Below are 17,957 nucleotides of genomic sequence, written 5' to 3'. Positions count from 1 at the left end.
ACCGTCTTCAACTGACTGAATCCGCTTTGGTTGGGCTGATGTTTTTTTTTTTTTTTTCGGTGGCGTATGAAAGTATGTTTCGAACTCTCTACAGGATTTCATCTCTTCACTCTTGCTCTTAATTGTGTCAAATAATTTAACTTACATAAAAGTAGTTTTGGGGCAACTCTGTAATACCTTTGGATTAATGTCAGTATTACCTACATTGGCAAACAGGAAGTACTCGAGTCTGCTAGAGGAAGTGCTTAGCTAAAACTCTCAAAACATAATAGCTCCAGTTTGACACTGCAGTGTGAATTAAAGCTATTTTAAATCACACAACAAGGTAATGTTACAGACAGGTTTAAACTAATGCATGTATGCGGAAGGTTTGTTGTTGTTGTTTTTTTTAAATAAAAATACATATTTTAATTTCATAAAAATATTTTATTATCGCCTTGCAGTGACCTAAGTCAGCCGTTTTCTCAAAGCTCCCTACTGCAACTTTAAGCTAACTAATTAATTCTTATACCAACAGGAAGAAGTAGGTACAGTGAAAAACATGGACTATCACTGACTGGATAACAGCGTACTTGACTTTTGAACCGGAAGTTATTCTGCCACGTATCACAGATAGGAAATACAGTTGAAACCAAATGTTTACAGACACCGACTAAAAATACATACATATTTTAAAATTTAAATCAGAGTTAAATCACACCAAACTTCAAATATTTTTTATGCTTACAGCAAAACTTGCCTGTTTCTACATGTGTTCCTTGCTTTTCACATATACAAACCACATCATGTCAGTCTAGCGTAGTCATATGCAATGTCTTAATTTACTAAAATTATGCTACGTATTAAAATTATAGAACTTTTTGAAATTAAAGTGAGAGTTGCCATCACCTCTGCTTAAAAAGTAATTGTGTTTTCAAGTCTTTGATAATGTGGGATTAGTTTTTGTTCATAAGAAATTTCTTAGTGTTTTTCTCCGGCTGAAACAAAATAATGTAACACTTTGGAGCAAATATACACAGTATCAGTCCAAAACTGGAGGCCAGAATAGCAAATATCTCCACAGCCACAGTAAATTTTCCAGGAGAGCTGACATAAGCTGGGATGAAGGTGATCCAGACGGCACAGAATATCAACATGCTGAAGGTTATCATCTTGGCTTCGTTAAAATTATCAGGTAGTTTCCGAGCTAGAACAGCTAACACAAAGCAAAACACAGCCAGCAGGCCGATGTAGCCGAGCACAGCCCAGAAACCAACAGCAGAGCCTAACGCACATTCCAGGATGATCTTCTCCTTGTAGGTGGTCAGATTTTTCACTGGGAATGGAGGACTCACAACCAACCAAATGATACATATTAAAACTTGAACTAAGGTCAAACACACTACAGTCATTCTTTGTTGTGTTGGACCAAACCATTTCATTGCATTACTCCCAGGAAGTGTAGCTTTAAAGGCCATTAGAACCACTATAGTTTTGCCAAGAACACAGGAGATACAGAGAACAAATGTGATGCCAAACGCTGTGTGCCGCAGCATGCAGGACCACTCAGAGGGGGCTCCAATGAAAGTTAGTGAACATAAGAAACACAGAGTCAGAGAGAAGAGCAGCAGGAAGCTCAGCTCTGAGTTGTTGGCTCTGACAATCGGAGTTGTTTTGTGGTAAATGAAAACAGCCGCTGCTGTAACAGCCAGAAATGCACCAGTGACAGAGAAAACGGCAAGAATGATTCCCAGAACTTCATCAAAGGAAAGAAATTCAACAGGTTTGGGAAAACATATGTCCCTTTGTGAATTTGGCCAGAATTCTTCAGGGCATGGGAAGCAATCAGGAGAATCTGAAAAAAAGCGATATGTATATATATATGAAAATTTTTTGACATTTTTTATTTTATTTCTATTGTCTAAGGCAAATATGCATGTAAACTTTAGATTCTACCTGTCATATTACTGATCTCTCCTTCAGGACATGATATACAGTCGTAGCAGCAGATTGGTTTTCCTTTCTGCAACACTTTACGAGTTCCTGGAGGACAACTCTCTGAGCAAACTGAGACTGGAACCTGTAAAGAATCACAGTTAAAACATCTGTTTAAATAAAATAATTTCTGACCATGTCCACCTTCTTGTTATTTCTTACAATTAGACTCATGTAATTGTGACTAATTTTTCATTTGATAAACTTTTTAACTGTGATATTTACTTGTGTGTCACCCTCCACCCAGGTTAAGTTTCCATTGATACGGAACTGCTGACCCACCGGCAGCGATGCGTCATAATATCCCACTGTTACCGGTTCAAGCACTCCACTCTCACTCTTCTGCCAGTTCACCAGCTCATAAAAAGCCATTGGATCTCCATTAACATCAAATGACACATGATAACCATTTTGGGAAAAGTTGACTTTCCTTAGTTCAGCATAAACCTGTGTCATAAGAAAGAAAAACAACAGAGAGAAAATGACAACAGTAGCTTCTAAAGATCATGTTTGGGTAACTACTACAATTACTTGATCCTACCTCGTTGGGCTTTAAAATGATGCGTTTGTCACACTGAGTGTAGCCGTTTGTTTCCTCACACACTGCACTGTGAATGGCATGAGCTATTGCATAAACAGCCTTGTACACCATGTTATTAATTCTTAACTGAGACGTTTCAGTGTACGGGCTTCGGAGGGCTTTAATATCTTCAGTTCCATCACACATTTTTTTGCTCAGATCAGAATCTGAAAACAGATCATAAAAAAATATATATATTTTTTTTTTTTAATTTGTCAAAAAAAGCCACTATCTTGAATTTAGAGAACATGCTGTCTTAATTAATAACCAGAAAATCAATAAAAAAATATATAAGCAATCTATTTAAAGTCCTATTGTGTATCATTTTAAAACCTGCTGCTTTAGTGTGTATTTCGCAAAGTTGTATACTAAAAAGAAAACCCTCTGCTTGCTGATTTTTCTTTTACTTTATCACCTAAAATCATCAGTTATTTGATTCGACATTTCATTCAAAAAGAATTTCAGTTCAGTGACAGTACTAAAAATAACATAAAAACGAATGAAATATTACAGCACAGGAAGGCCATGTGCAGTCTGTGTGTTTTTCAGCTAAAAAGTGTGCAGAAACTGCTAAACTTATTTAAATCAGGATTCTGACATTACTCCATTTTCCCCATTTGTACAAGATTGATTTTTCATCGGTGCATTACCTTATGTAGATGTGATGCTATATGAATAAATGTGGTTTGCTTTTTTATGGAAATGTTGCAAAAATGAGTTGAAATACACTTGTAAAGATTGGATTTAACACAACACATAGTATGCAGTTCAATCATGTCGAATTAGAACATAATTCAACATAAATTAGAATACATACAGGGCGTAGTCTGCGTTTCTTACAGGATATAAACCATTTTCTTACTTGGTGTCAGACTGCAGTTGAACGCCTCCTCCCAGAACTCGGTCAGCGCGGAGGAAGAGGCCACGTCTGAGGGAGAGAGATCCAGGAGGAAGTCTCTCAGCCCGGGGGTGACGGATTGCTGAATGGCAACTCCGATGGTGCCCGCACAGAAGCTGAAACTGAGCAAGTACGGGTCACCGACCCAGCCTTCACTTCCGATCCACTGACGAGGTGGAGGCGGGTCCCGAGCCAGCTCCTCCAAGAGGAACTTCATATCTCCAGAAGAGGCGAACGCCACGACGACAGCGGCAGTGGAGCTACAGAGACATTGGAAATGTGTTACACTTGTAAAGCTTTATGTGAAATTACCACAAAATTATGTCAGAAAACAAATAAAGTAGAAAAGTTGACGGAGAAACCTTCGGATCACATCAGCAAGTCTTTGGATCTTGCTCGGCGGGTCGGTCCGGTAGAAGGCTTCAGAGTACTCCACGCAGATCCCCTCTCTGAGCGCCGCGTCGAGAAAGGACGCCATGCCATAATTTCCATAATCCGAGTCGGAGCGCACCGCGCCAATCCAAGTCCAGCCGAAGTGTTTCACCAGTTTGGCCAGCGCGTCAGCTTGGAACTGGTCACTGGGAATGGTTCTGAAAAACGTCGGATGCTGCTGCTTATCTGACAGACAGGCACAGGTGGCAAATGGACTCACCTAAAGAAGAAATTAAACAAACCATTTGTCTTTTTTATTTTATTATTTTTTTTTTTTTTTTAGATTTAATACAATAACACACTTTAGAATTTTAGTTTGCGATAATTTCGCACTTCTTACCAACGGAATGCTGAAGGAACGGAAGATGTGGGAAATGCTGATGGATGGAGTGGATCCAGAGTCTCCAACCACAGCTGTCACTCCGGATCGTGAACAGGTGGCCTCTTTGTTGAACACCGGGTCCTGGCCGTTGGAGAGCTGAAACGCCACGTGCACTGACACAGGCACCGCGACGCACGAATCATAGATCTGATATCCGAGTTTGATGCCCGGCAGCAGCTCCGTGCGGTTATTTATCTCCTCAATTGCAAAGATCATTGTGCGGAGGAAACGCAGAACTCGCGGGTTTACACTGCACAAAATCGACCAGGTGAACTCAGAGTCAGGAAATGTCACATCATATAAATGACTGACTAAATATAGCAAAAAATAAATAAATACGTGTAAAACAGCTCATGTGACAATGCAGTTAACACCAAAAATATTTAAAATTGTAGTTTGAATTAGAAATCCTTCTTGCATTTTCATTGTAATATATTAGGAATCAACTTATAATTAGAAATTCTATTTATTCACATTTTTTTTTGTTTAACTTAAGCTGGATCCCCTAAATAACACTCAAAAATGAGTAAATAAGCATGGGCCTTATATGTCAGAGGTTAAGAAACATTGCATGGGGTTGTAAAACTTGTTGAAATATATATGAAACAACACAAAACATTGCAATAAGTCACAACATATCCATTGATTAATTGTTTTTTTTTCCCCTCTTCCTCTTACTAACCTCCCTGTGCATCTCGGAGGGTCAGGCCTGGTGGTGTAATTATAAATCACTGTGTAAAGTTTAAAATGAATGGAGAAAACGCCTCCAATGACAAAGTCCCCGTCCTTTGAGAACGCAGGCACACGAGGCGTACCTAGCAGGGTACACTTCTCCGGTGAAGCCTCGGTAATCATCTCAGCTGTCAGAGGATGCGCAGGCTCAGGCCTTTGTGTGAGGCCATTTGCAGACACACCCAGGCCAATCAGAGAGATCAGCTCCAACGAACTAACAGCTAATCTCAGACCAACGAAGGCTGGCCAGATTTCCATCATTTAATTGTCTGTATTTGAGTGTGTGCCTCCAGATTTATAAACCTAGTCTGTTATTTGTGTCAGATGACCTAAAAGCAGATGCACTCAGCAGATGCACTCGCCCCCCTGGGCTTTGGTCGTACTCACTTTCCATCAGAGATAAGACACATGTGCAAGTTTGTTTTTAGTTCTAAGGACAATTACTGAAACTTGAAATTTCTATAGAAAAACAAACAAAAAAAACAGATGTTTTTAACTTAATTTGATTAAGCTATTATTGTTTTTATATGTAGAATTACCATATGTACCTATAAATAAATGCACACATATAAGTTTCAGCATATTTTCTTAATATTTGATAATGTTACATTTTACCCTCAATGACTTAGGCCAAACATTTTGGGTCTCCTTACAAATGAATCTCAGAGTAGTTTATTTAAAATTTGACCCTTTCCTCCACAACAGATGTAACTGACTCCCATGGTTTTAGCGCGACGCTCAGGAGGAACGTGGCAAATGTCACGGTCGGACAGCAAGGGGAAGAAGAGTAGGACCGTTCCTTCAGACCGTCAGTTCAGGAAACCACACACACACAAAAAAAAGCTTAGCACAGTGTGACCCCGCTGGCCATTGTGCAAAGTAAAAAGTTATGTCATCTGTCCACAAACTTTTTATGGGACTGAGTTTGGGGATTTTCCAATGACTTATAAAAGTTACTTACTGCAGCTTTGATAACTTTAAAGGGAAAATATTGTGTATTTTCCATATGGTGACATTTTATACCGCAATCAATATGTTACCTTCAGTTGTTATAAAAAATGCTGTATAGGTCAAACATGACTTACAAGAAATTTGACCTTGAAATTAATGCCTTTAAATTATGCCTTTGTCTCTTTAAGAAGTTCCTGCTCTTTCTGACGTTCCACCCTCAGCGCGTCATTACAACGAGCCTTTAACAGCATTCTTACCAGCGTGGCACTGAGAAGTATTTCATATAAGTTCAGCAGCTGCACAGCTCTGCCAGGTGATTTTGCTAATTGCTGCTGTCACCCAGTCTGAAGGAGCAGAGTGGTGGAATCACATGCTCATGAATACTTTGGAAACCCTGAATGGTTGCCAGTGACAGGAAATTAAGTAATTTCTCAAACATGCATGTTTTTGATGAGGGAATAAACATTATAACATGATGTAAAGCTAAAAAAAAAACAACCAGAAATCTATTTTGTGTAACACCCTCAAACAAATATATTTTTAAAAAATAAAGAAACTAGGAATAAAAAAGACTGAATTAATATAGAAGAATTATATTTTTGCAACTTGAAGCAAAACATTATATCTGATGTTCTCAAAAATGAACAAAATGGTTCCAAAAACATCTGCCCACCTTACCACAGTTATTGAATTTACACTAACATTAAACAGGTTCCTTTTAAAATATATTTTTATTTAACAACTAAAACGTGATACAAACTGAAATCAGAATGTTGTAAAATAACGTAACTATTTACTGTAGTTTGATTATACTTGTTAATATTTCATTTTACACATAAAGAATTATTAGTGAAGAAAGACACCAGAAGGGAAAGATGTGGAATCATAAACCAAAGTATGATTTCAAAATTCCTTATGTGTCCAAATTCCTTATGTGTGCAATATTGTCCAATATACTGTTTTGTTTTAAAATGTCTGTCATTTTTTTGTTTAGTTTTTGTTCATCAAAAATTTCTTGGTGTTCTTCTCCGGCTGAAACAAAATAATGTAACACTTTGGAGCAAATATACACAGTATCAGTCCAAAGCTGGAGGCCAGAATAGCAAATATCTCCACAGCCACAGTAAATTTTCCAGGAGAGCTGACATAAGCTGGGATGAAGGTGATCCAGACGGCACAGAATATCAACATGCTGAAGGTTATCATCTTGGCTTCGTTGAAATTATCAGGTAGTTTCCGAGCTAGAACAGCTAACACAAAGCAAAACACAGCCAGCAGGCCGATGTAGCCGAGCACAGCCCAGAAACCAACAGCAGAGCCTAACGCACATTCCAGGATGATCTTCTCCTTGTAGGTGGTCAGATTTTTCACTGGGAAGGGAGGACTCACAACCAACCAAATGATACATATTATAACCTGAATTAAGGTGAGAAACATGACAGTCATCCTTTGCTGTGTTGGACCAAACCATTTCATAGCATTACTACCAGGAAGTGTAGCTTTAAAGGCCATTAGAACCACTATAGTTTTCCCCAGAACACAGGAGATACAGAGAACAAATGTGATGCCAAACGCTGTGTGCCGCAGCATACAGGACCACTCAGAGGGGGCTCCAATGAAAGTTAGTGAACATAAGAAACACAGAGTCAGAGAGAAGAGCAGCAGGAAGCTCAGCTCTGAGTTGTTGGCTCTGACAATTGGTGTTGTTCTGTGAAGGAAAAAAACCGCCGCTGCTGCAGCTGTAAGACAGGCTCCACTAACAGAGAATACAACCAGAGTGATTCCAAGAACTTCGTCAAAGGTAAGAAACTCCACAGGTTTGGGGAAACAAGCCTCTTTCTCCGGATTAGGCCAGAATTCATCATGGCACAGGAAACAATCAGGAGAATCTAAACAAAAAAACAAAAAAACACAAATGCACTTTTAGTTTGGAATTATTTAATTATGCAAACATGCATGTGAAAGAATAAGAGTTTACCTGTCATATTACTGATCTCTCCTTCAGGACACGGTATACAGTCGTAGCAGCAGATTGGTTTTCCTTTCCTCAACACTTTACGAGTTCCTGGAGGACAACTCTCTGAGCAAACTGAGACTGGAACCTGTAAAAGAGAAAATGTCAAAATACCAACTTCACCAGTACAGCAAACAATTGCAGTTCTGAACATTAGCCTCTTTACTTGTGTTCCACCGTCCAGCCAGATTAAGTTCCCATTGATACGGAACTGCTCTCCACTCGGCAGTGATGCATCATAAAACCCCACTGTTACCAGCTCAATAACTCCATTTTCATTCCTTTGCCAGTTAACCAACTCGTAAAAAGCTACAGGATCACCCTTATCATCAAAAGAAACATGATAGCCATTTTTGGAAAAGTTCACTTTCTTTAACTCAGTGAAGACCTGTGAAGTAAGAAAGAAACACAGAGAGAAAGGAATCAACTCACTTTTAAAAAAACTTTCAGATCACCTTTTTCACTCAAACTGACCTGTTTTGGCTCTAAGCTGACAAGTTTGTCACACTGAATGATGGCGTTCCTTTCCTCACACACCGCATTGTGAATAGCATGAGCTATCGCATAAACAGCCTTGTACACCATGTTACTCGCTCTCAACTGAGACGTCTCAGTGTACGGGTTCTCAAGCCTTTTAATGTCTTCGGTTCCATCGCACACTCTTTTGTTCAAGTAAGCATCTGGAAACAAATAAATGATCTTAGTTTGTGAAAGAACATTTGCACACTCACCTTGAATTTTAAGCATTAGGACTTGGGTTCAATATGTTTAGATGCAGCTCAAAAGGAATGCAAATGCCAGACACCTAGTTTTGCAGTTTGTGAGTGTGTGTCTTCAGTCTCGAGTCTCTAGAACAGCGGAAACACTCCTGCTTCACGTCATGTTCGTTCGTTAGAATAAAAAATGACCAAAAGCACAGGACTTTTCAGTCGCATACATTTCAAGAAGAATAAAGAAGAATACATAAGCACTTTTTGTGGCATTCTACTTTTAAACCTAAGCACACACTCAATCACAGAAACCATCACTGATCCTTACCAAAATTATTTAAACGCTACAAAAAATATTTTAAGAAAGTAAAAGGTTAATTTTCATTAAAACATGTTTGTATAAAATGAGACATTTATTATTATTAGTAGTAGTAGTAGTATTAGCAAACATAGTAGCAGTAGAAGTAGTACAGCTTCAAAAATATGTTTAAGTATATATTACTGTATTCAAGAAATTACTAAATGAAATACAAATGAGCCACTTTGTAAAACAGCAGTTGAAACAAATTAAGTTGACTAAAAAAAATAAATAAAAATAAAAAACTTTTGGATTCATTGACCAACCAAGATTTCATTCACGAATATTAAAAGAAATGCATCAGGTTAAATATGTAAACGAGATGTAATCTGTTATCATAAAACGCGTTTATAGAACAGATGACAGTTTTAAACGGAGTGTCTTGTTTTCCTCACTTTCTGTCAGACTGCAGTTGAACGCGTCCTCCCAGAACTCGGTCAGCACTGAGGACGCAGCCACGTCTGAGGGAGAGAGATCCAGGAGGAAGTTTCTCAGCCCTGGGATCACAGCTCGTTGAATGGCAACTCCGATGGCGCCCGCGCAAAAACCGAAGCTCATCAAGAGAGGATCCGTCACCCAGCCCTCACTTCCGATCCACTGACGAGGCGGAGGAGGGTCCCGGGCCAGCTCCTCTAACAGGACCTTCATATCACCAGAGGCCGCAAAGGCCACAACAACAACGGCTGTTGATCTGTGTTCACAAAAAACACACATTAAATGAATGAATGTTTTAAAAACATAAAGTTTTGTGACTTATTGTTTATACATGAAAACAGACATCAACTCCAGGCATCTGTGCTTCGATGTAACTGAGAAAATGGACAAGGGCGAACACATAAAGTAATCTTCTGTCATATAATCATATAATCTGTCTGCAAAAAGTCACATTTTAAACGATCAGAAACCTTCGGATCACATCAGCAAGTCTTTGGATCTTGCTCGGCGGGTCGGTCCGGTAGAAGGCTTCAGAGTACTCCACGCAGATCCCCTCTCTGAGCGCCGCGTCGAGAAAGGACGCCATGCCATAATTTCCATAATCCGAGTCGGAGCGCACCGCGCCAATCCAAGTCCAGCCGAAGTGTTTCACCAGTTTGGCCAGCGCGTCAGCTTGGAACTGGTCACTGGGAATGGTTCTGAAAAACGTCGGATGCTGCTGCTTATCTGACAGACAGGCACAGGTGGCAAATGGACTCACCTAAAGAAGTAATTAAACAAACCATTCGTAATTTTTTTTTTTTTTTTTTTAAGATTTAATAGAAGCAGAAATACAATTTAGAATTTTAGTGTGCCATAAATTCGCACTTCTTACCAACGGAATGCTGAAGGAACGGAAGATGCGGGAAATGCTGATGGATGGAGTGGATCCAGAGTCTCCCACAGCAGCCACCACTCCAGACTCTGAACAGTTCCCGCCTTGGAGAAATACGGGGTCCTGGCCGTTTGACAGCTGAAACGCAACGTGCGCGGCCACCGGCACCGCTATGCACGAGTCATAGATCTGATATCCGAGACTGACGCCGGGGAGCAGCTGGGAACTGTTGTTTATTTCCTCAATTGCAAAGATCATTGTGCGCAAGAAGCGCAGGACACGAGAGTTCAAGCTGCACAAAACCAGAGGGTTGATGTTCAGACAAAACTTGGCAACAAATAGTCAAAAAATCGGTCTGGCTTTACAGAAAACAATTGATGACATAATTCATCTGCAAATTCAAAACAAATGAAAATTATCATACTGAATTTTTTTTAAAAGATCACAATTTCACATTTTTTAATGTTACATATTGTTTTTTTGTTTATAAACCCTAAATGTATGTCAGTGTTTTTTTTTCTTCCCATTGTCCTAAATGAGGCCTCTTTGTTATTTGAGGTAACAAATGTCATGTTAATTGCTAGAAGAGCATTCATTATAACAAAAAATAAATAAATCATTTTCTAATATAGCCTACAACATGAAATGGCAAAAAAAATAAAATAAAATTCAGCAAAACTTCACATTTTTGTTGTTCACTTCTCCATACTAACCTCCCTGTGCATCTGGGAGGCTCAGGCTTGGTGGTGTAATTATAAATCACTGTATAAAGTTGGTAATGAATTGAGAAAATGCCTCCAATAACAAAGTCTCCGTCCTTCGAGAAAGCTGACACACGAGGCGTGCCCTGCAGGGTGCACTGCACCGGTGCACCAGCCTGAGTGAGAGGATTTGTGGACTCTGTCCTCTGTCTCAGACTATCCACAGACCCACCCAGACCACACACTGACATCAGCTCCAGCAAACAAACAGCCAATCCCAGAGCATTGAAAGCAGCCCAGATCTCCATTCCTCAAGAGTCTGTAGGAGTAAACATGCGTTTTATAGCTTTTTAAGCCTTCTACCATTATACGTCAGGTGACCATTTACCTGATGAGGGGACAACCTCATCTGTTTGCTTCTCTGACTCCTTTTACATTTTCTTATATTAGATTGTTTCTTTTATTCATTTATACCACATATAAACATTGCTTATGTGTTTTTGGTGGTATTTTTTAGTAGTTTGGAGTGTAGTATATATGTTTTTTTTTTGTATTTTCTTATTCAGATAAACTTGATTTGCTTTGTAATACGACATAATTGTGCAATTTCACAATATGAAAATAAATTTGGAACATGGAGTCGCGCCAATTTTGAAAAAAAAACTCTTGGTTTTTGATGGCCCAAACTATGAAAACGAAGACAACAGGAAGCAACTGTTGTCTTCGATCATGGAACTTGGATGTTTTGACCTATTACGTGAACTAACTTATTCATGTGTGATTTCAAAACACAGCAATTGCAAAATTGTTTTATTGATATTAGCAGAATATAGATGAGGTTTAGCAGACATTTGGTAACGTAAATGCAGTTTGTGTGAGTCTGTCCATCAGCTCCTGTTTTGCTGTTCATGGTGTCATCACTGCTGTAACGACAAATAACTAGTAGTGAGTTCAACCCCCCAAAAACCCACTATTTTGTATTAGCACAGTTTTAGCATAGTGCTATGACTCTCCTCCTGGCTCAAGTTGGTATTTCAGTCCAAGCGGTGTATCTCTGCAAATGGCAGTATAACAGAAAGCAGAGAGATGATACTGTCACAACAAGAAGACATTTTTAAGAAAAACGTACAAATCAGATTTCTTCGAAAATGACAACAGTTTTATTTGTTTGTGATGTAAACAAATACTTTGTACTTGTCAAAGAAGTCAACAACAGGTTAAATGGACAGTGTCAGAATTAGACAAAAGCAGAAGACATTTGTCGAAATTTAGAAAAGATAACATTTCTGACAACATGTATATAAAATTTTACTCAAACTGAAATCGTGGTCATTGTTTGAACCCACCTGAAAAAATTATTTTTTGTTCATTAAATATTTCTTGGTGTTTTTCTCTGGTTGAAACAAAATGATGAAACACTTTGGAGCAAATATACACAGTATCAGTCCAAAACTGGAGGCCAGAATAGCAAATATCTCCACAGCCACAGTAAATTTTCCAGCAGAGCTGACATAAGCTGGGATGAAGGTGATCCAGACGGCACAGAATATCAACATGCTGAATGTTATCATCTTGGCTTCGTTAAAATTATCAGGTAGTTTCCGAGCTAGAACAGCTAACACAAAGCAAAACACAGCCAGCAGGCCGATGTAGCCGAGCACAGCCCAGAAACCAACAGCAGAGCCTAACGCACATTCCAGGATGATCTTCTCCTTGTAGGTGGTCAGATTTTTCACTGGGAAGGGAGGACTCACAACCAACCATATGATACATATAACAGCCTGAATAAATGTAAAAGATACTACAGTCATTCTTTGTTGTGGAGGACCAAACCATTTCATAGCATTACTACCAGGAAGTGTAGCTTTAAAGGCCATTAGAACCACTATAGTTTTCCCAAGAACACAGGAGATACAGAGAACAAATGTGATGCCAAACGCTGTGTGCCGCAGCATGCAGGACCACTCAGAGGGGGCTCCAATGAAAGTTAGTGAACATAAGAAACACAGAGTCAGAGAGAAGAGCAGCAGGAAGCTCAGCTCTGAGTTGTTGGCTCTGACAATTGGAGTGGCCCTGTAGTAAAAGAAAATCGCTGCTGTAATAATGGCAAGACAGGCTCCACTGACTGAGAATGCAGCCAGGATGATTGACAGGACTTCATCGAAGGAAAGAAACTCCACAGGTTTGGGGATGCAAGCATCTCTCTTTGCATTTGACCAGAACTCTCTCGGACATGGCAAGCAATCAGGCGAGTCTAAAAATCAAACCATAGAGGGTTTTATTGGTTACACAATTAATGATTTTGAAAAATAATAGATTCTACCTGTCATATTACTGATCTCTCCTTCAGGACATAGTATACAGTCATAGCAGCAGATTGGTTTTCCTTTCTGCAACACTTTATGAGTTCCTGGAGGACAACTCTCTGAGCAAACTGAGACTGGTGCCTGTAAGCAAGAAAATTTTAAAATATTAGTTTAAGACACAAACTCCTCTTCTGTTAAATTGTTACAGTCATTACTTGTGATCCACCCCCCATCCACGTTATGTTCCTATTGATTTGGAACTGCTGTCCTCCTGGCAGTGATGCATCATAATAACCCACAGTCACTACCTCAGTGCCTCCACTCTCAGTTGTTTGCCAGTTGACCACCTCATACGCAGCTACAGGTTCCCCATTAGCATCAAACGAGACATGGTAACCATTTTGAGAAAAATTTACTTTCTTCATTTCGGAAAAAATCTGGAACAAGAAAGGAGCAATGTCAGATAGAAAATAATAATATTATTATTATTATTATTATTATGATGATGATTACTACTACTAATAATAATAATAAAAGAAAAGAAAAAACTCAGAGTTTTGGTTTTCATTTGGACTAACCTGACTTGCATTCAGTTTGATGAATTTGTCACACTGAATGGTGGCGTTTGTTTTCCGACACAGTGCGTTGTGAAAAGCATGCGCTACGGCATAAGCGGCCTTGTACACCATGTTAGTCACTCTCAGCTGAGATGTTTCGGTGTACGGGTTCTCCAGCCTTTTTAGGTCTTCAGTTCCGTTACACATGCCCTTGTTTGCAGCAGGATCTGAAGACGCAAACAAGTGTTTTATGTCAAATGATAAAACATTTTATCACAATTTTATGTGACTTAAACATTGACCACCCAGTTCTATTTTTTCCTCACAATTATAAGAAAGAAAACAAAATTGAAACTCAATTGGTATAAGTGGAAAATTCAGTTCCGGATGTAAACATAGCAGACTTTTTGTGTCTGGTCTTAAAGCAGGCAGTATTTTTATATTATGTGAAAAAAATAATAAGTACAAAACATCTCAGAATTCAGGAAAGTGCTCTTACTTTTTGTCAGGCTGCAGTTGAATGCATCCTCCCAGAACTCAGTAAGCAGTGGGGAGGCAGCCACTTCTGATGGAGAGAGACCCAGGAGGAAGTCTCTCAGGCCTGGGATGACAGACTGTGGGATAGCAACTCCGATGGCCCCCGCACAGAAACTGTATCTGACCATGAAAGTGTCAGTCACCCAGGACTCACTGCCAATCCACTGGCGAGGTGGTGGAGGAGCGCGATCCAGCTCCTCCAGCAGGACCCTCAGGTCTCCAGAAGCAATAAATGCCACAACCACCTTGGCTGTTGACCTGTGACATTACATGAAAATGCAAAAACATTGTCATTTGTAATTTACATTTTATGCTGCCTAATCTAAAGGTAAACGTATGGGTATTTCATGATAAAAGTAGATCTTTCGAATCTTCGTTTTTTTAAATGCAAAGGGGATGAAAAGTACAAGAATTCCACAATTAGACTATAATCTCATCAGACTTTTATGCAAACACTGCAATAATACACAATCTTGCAAAGTACTTTTGTTCTAATTTCTAGCGCAAATATTTTAGTACACTTGAAATAAGACAAAACTAACTCAGAAGTAACTTTTTCAAGAAATTGGTTGTTTTAGGTGATTAATTCTTTAAAATTGATGAAAAAGTACTAGTTAGAAGTGGAATTGTCTACCAGTGGAACTATACATTTTTCCCATATTATACATTAAAGTGTCTTGTTCTCCAGTCAGATCATTTCATTTAGAATTTCTCTTTTATCGTCAATATTAAGAAATCTTTGACTTAAAAACAAGCTCCTATATCAAGCTGAAAAGATACTTGTAAGTTAAATTTGCACTTGAAACTAAAACAAAAATACTTGGTAAGATTTTCTGTTGTTGCAGTGAAGGTTCAGCAAAATCAGACATATGCAACAAGTGTCACCTGCGGATGGCATCAGCGACTCTTTGGATCTTGCTGCCTGGGTCAGTTCTAAAGAAAGATTCAATGTACTCCACACAGATCCCCTCTCTGAGAGCTGCTTCAAGAAAAGACGCCATGCCACTATTTCCATAATCCGAGTCTGAGTGGACGGCTCCTATCCAAGTCCAGCCAAAGTGTTTCACCAGCTTGGCCAGGGCATCAGCTTGGAACTGGTCACTGGGAATTGTTCTGAAGAAATTTGGGTATTGTTGCTTATCTGACAGACAAGCACAAGTGGCATAGTGGCTCACCTAAAGCGAAACATGATGTCTTTAAAAACAAGATTAATGTGGAGCGAATTAATTTCTTTCCATCCTCAGATTCAAAGAAAATGAATATTTACTTGAGGGATGTTAAAAGAGCCCATGATGCGCGACATGCTGATGGATGGCGTAGATCCAGATTCACCAACGGCAGCCATCACCACGCCGGACTGAGAACAGTTGGTGCCTTTGTAAAACACGGGGTCCTGGCCGTTTGACAGCTGAAACGCCACGTGAACGGCAACGGGCACGGACGCACACGAATCGTAGATCTGATATCCGAGTTTGATGGCAGCAGATCCATGCGATTGTTTATCTCTTCGATGGCAAAGATCATTGAACGAGAGAAGCGCAGTTCCCGGGCATCAATACTGAGCAGAAAAAAAAGAAAGAAATCTGAAGAAATTGCACAGAAACTTTATACCAAAAAAAAAAGAAAAAAACAACCTCAGAATCCATTTGGTGCCATATTTTTACCTCTTTACCAAGACAAGTAAAATATTTTTCCCAAGAGAATTCAAAGTATGAAATCACACATTATTTAGAACTTAAGGTGAATTTCAATGTGGCAGCTAGAAAGAGTCAAACTCCTAACTAGCAATGTTGACCATGTAATATTTAGATTTACTGGCCAGTAGTAATAAATCAAAGTGTGCGTTTTTGTAAAGAAGCAAAAATAAGTTGCAATAGCATCTACTTAAAGTTCTGCACAATATGACTAAAGAAATACACAGAATTGTTTTAAAAAAGCCCTTGTCTGTGCATCCTAAATAAATCTATTCATAAATCTGTAACATCCTGTCAATTTCTCCCTCTTATCTTACTGACCTCCCTGCGCACCTTGGAGGCTCAGGCTTGGTGGTGTAATTATAGATCACTGTGTAAAGTTGATAATGAATGGAGAAAACACCTCCAATGATAAAGTCCCCGTCTGCTGCGTAGACGGGTGAACGAGGCGTACCCTGCAGACTACATTCTACAGATGGAGTCTCGGCGCTGGCACCACTTCCAGCCTCTGCAAGTCCACTCCGGTTTTTCAAACCATCCAGAAACCCACCGGCGACAACTACTGCCATCAACTCCAATAAACGTAAAGCTGATCTCCAGATTTCCATTCCTCAAGTGCTTGAATCTCTCTCTCCCTCTATCTCTTTTACTGGTTGAACCTCCTCTTTTATACGTCGGGTTATTTCTGCTCAAAAATCACATGCTCTGTCCCAGCAGTCGTTGGTGGTGTGTTTAAGTCTTACAGTGTAGATTTTCTTTTCTTTTCTCTGTTTAAACGAACTTTGCTTTTTATATTGGCAAAATCTTTTGGATGGACTGTTTGTTTTTAGCTGCCAGTTTTAACGTCCGGCACCACAAGTGCTTTACAAAAATATATATAAACCTGAAATTCAAAAAGAACAAAAAAGAACTGTTTCATAAATTAGGATTTGACAGCATCATGCTGTGGGGATGCTCATTATTGTTTTACAGAATAAAAAAAAGAGAAAGTGGGGTTAGGGTTTAGTGTAGTTGGGCGATCAGGCAAAGTTTCTTTTGCTATTCCCAATAACCAGCTTTTGGAAATGGTGAAAATACAGAACTACATGAGTACATTCACTGATGAGACCCACAGTTCTATTTCGTATAGGCTTCGCCCTTTAAGGCTATCGCTAGTGGGTTTATCCCTCACACGTACTGGGTGGGCCCCAAACTGGTCTGTATAAACAACTGTCAGACCAGACAAACGGCTCCCTCTTTTTCTTCTTCTGCGTAAGAACATAAGCGTATTTTCATAACAGTGTTATTGTAATATAACTCAACTTATTGCTTCTTTTTCAGGACAAAAAAAAAGATCGCCCTCTCCAGGACATCCTGTTGTTTGCCACAGATTTGAACACACAGCCTCCGTCTGGGATTCTGCCACCAAACAAACTGATTTTTTAGGCCACGTCTGGCTTTCCTGTCAGTAGCACCTGGTCAAAGACCATCAAAATGCCGATGTCCAAGGCATACCATCGGTTTAAAAAAGACATGGACTTTGGGATACAAAACGTCCCTGGGTTTTGACTTTAATATATTTTCGAATTTGTATGATTTCTTATTTTTGTAATTAATTTGACTGCGTTAAGCTGTGGCGCTGTTGGTCCGCCTATAAACAAGCTGGATTTCGACATGTGTGTGTAGTAGACCCGCAATTTAGTTTTTGCTCGCTCCACTATCACTAGTCAGTACTGGTTAAAATAAACTAACAATTTAACATGTTTTTGTTTAATCAATGTTTCCATGGAGACCACTGTTTTCCAGGTAATGTTTCAAAAAACTGGTTCCAAAACTTATTTCA

General features: G+C 39.3%; 2 protein-coding genes and 1 pseudogene across 4 annotated transcripts; all 3 read right to left on the bottom strand.

The window, feature by feature from the left end:
- Positions 1-932: 932 nt before the first annotated feature.
- Positions 933-4,773, bottom strand: LOC103474267 (extracellular calcium-sensing receptor-like). The gene is made up of 7 exons (XM_081614573.1): positions 4,225-4,773; positions 3,815-4,104; positions 3,417-3,712; positions 2,516-2,721; positions 2,200-2,421; positions 1,936-2,059; positions 933-1,834 (listed from the first exon to the last, which is right to left on the bottom strand). The coding sequence occupies exons 1-7, from the start codon at positions 4,480-4,482 to the stop codon at positions 936-938; spliced, it is 2,295 nt and encodes a 764-aa protein (XP_081470699.1). The 5' UTR covers positions 4,483-4,773; the 3' UTR covers positions 933-935.
- Positions 4,774-6,231: 1,458 nt separating this feature from the next.
- On the bottom strand, positions 6,232-10,943 carry LOC103474238 (extracellular calcium-sensing receptor-like). Of its 2 annotated transcripts, XM_008425071.2 has the most exons (7): positions 10,341-10,943; positions 9,937-10,226; positions 9,427-9,722; positions 8,438-8,643; positions 8,130-8,351; positions 7,928-8,051; positions 6,232-7,838 (listed from the first exon to the last, which is right to left on the bottom strand). In XM_008425071.2, exons 1-7 carry the CDS (start codon positions 10,596-10,598, stop codon positions 6,940-6,942), a joined length of 2,295 nt encoding a protein of 764 aa, XP_008423293.2. In that variant the 5' UTR covers positions 10,599-10,943; the 3' UTR covers positions 6,232-6,939. The 2 variants fall into 2 exon arrangements, with proteins under 2 accessions (XP_008423293.2, XP_081470697.1); XM_081614571.1 differs by having other exon boundaries at positions 7,928-8,351.
- Positions 10,944-12,178: 1,235 nt separating this feature from the next.
- On the bottom strand, positions 12,179-17,956 carry LOC103474266 (extracellular calcium-sensing receptor-like; annotated as a pseudogene). Its single transcript, XR_014090689.1, has 8 exons — positions 16,457-17,956; positions 15,709-15,999; positions 15,327-15,616; positions 14,404-14,699; positions 13,926-14,131; positions 13,563-13,784; positions 13,365-13,488; positions 12,179-13,295 (listed from the first exon to the last, which is right to left on the bottom strand). The product of XR_014090689.1 is annotated as an extracellular calcium-sensing receptor-like (transcript).
- Between the last annotated feature and the right edge of the window lies 1 nt (position 17,957).

Source organism: Poecilia reticulata, chromosome 13, assembly GCF_904066995.2.
Source record: "Poecilia reticulata chromosome 13, P_reticulata-male-v2, whole genome shotgun sequence".
Lineage (NCBI taxonomy): Eukaryota > Metazoa > Chordata > Actinopteri > Cyprinodontiformes > Poeciliidae > Poecilia > Poecilia reticulata.
The sequence above is the reverse complement of the archived record's forward strand: the minus strand, read 5'-3'. Positions and strand labels throughout refer to the sequence as shown.

Bases quoted from the DNA above. Each gene is read 5' to 3' on its own strand.
- LOC103474267 (XM_081614573.1), bottom strand. From the start codon at position 4,482: ATGATCTTTGCAATTGAGGAGATAAATAACCGCACGGAGCTGCTGCCG. The intron at 2,722-3,416 runs GTAAGAAAATGG...ATCTGTTTTCAG, and splicing joins CAACTGCAGTCTGACACCAA to ATTCTGATCTGAGCAAAAAA. The intron at 2,422-2,515 runs GTAGGATCAAGT...CTTATGACACAG, and splicing joins TCATTTTAAAGCCCAACGAG to GTTTATGCTGAACTAAGGAA.
- LOC103474238 (XM_081614571.1), bottom strand. From the start codon at position 10,598: ATGATCTTTGCAATTGAGGAAATAAACAACAGTTCCCAGCTGCTCCCC. The intron at 10,227-10,340 runs GTAAGAAGTGCG...TTACTTCTTTAG, and splicing joins GTTCCTTCAGCATTCCGTTG to GTGAGTCCATTTGCCACCTG. The intron at 8,644-9,426 runs GTGAGGAAAACA...ATTTGTTTCCAG, and splicing joins CAACTGCAGTCTGACAGAAA to ATGCTTACTTGAACAAAAGA.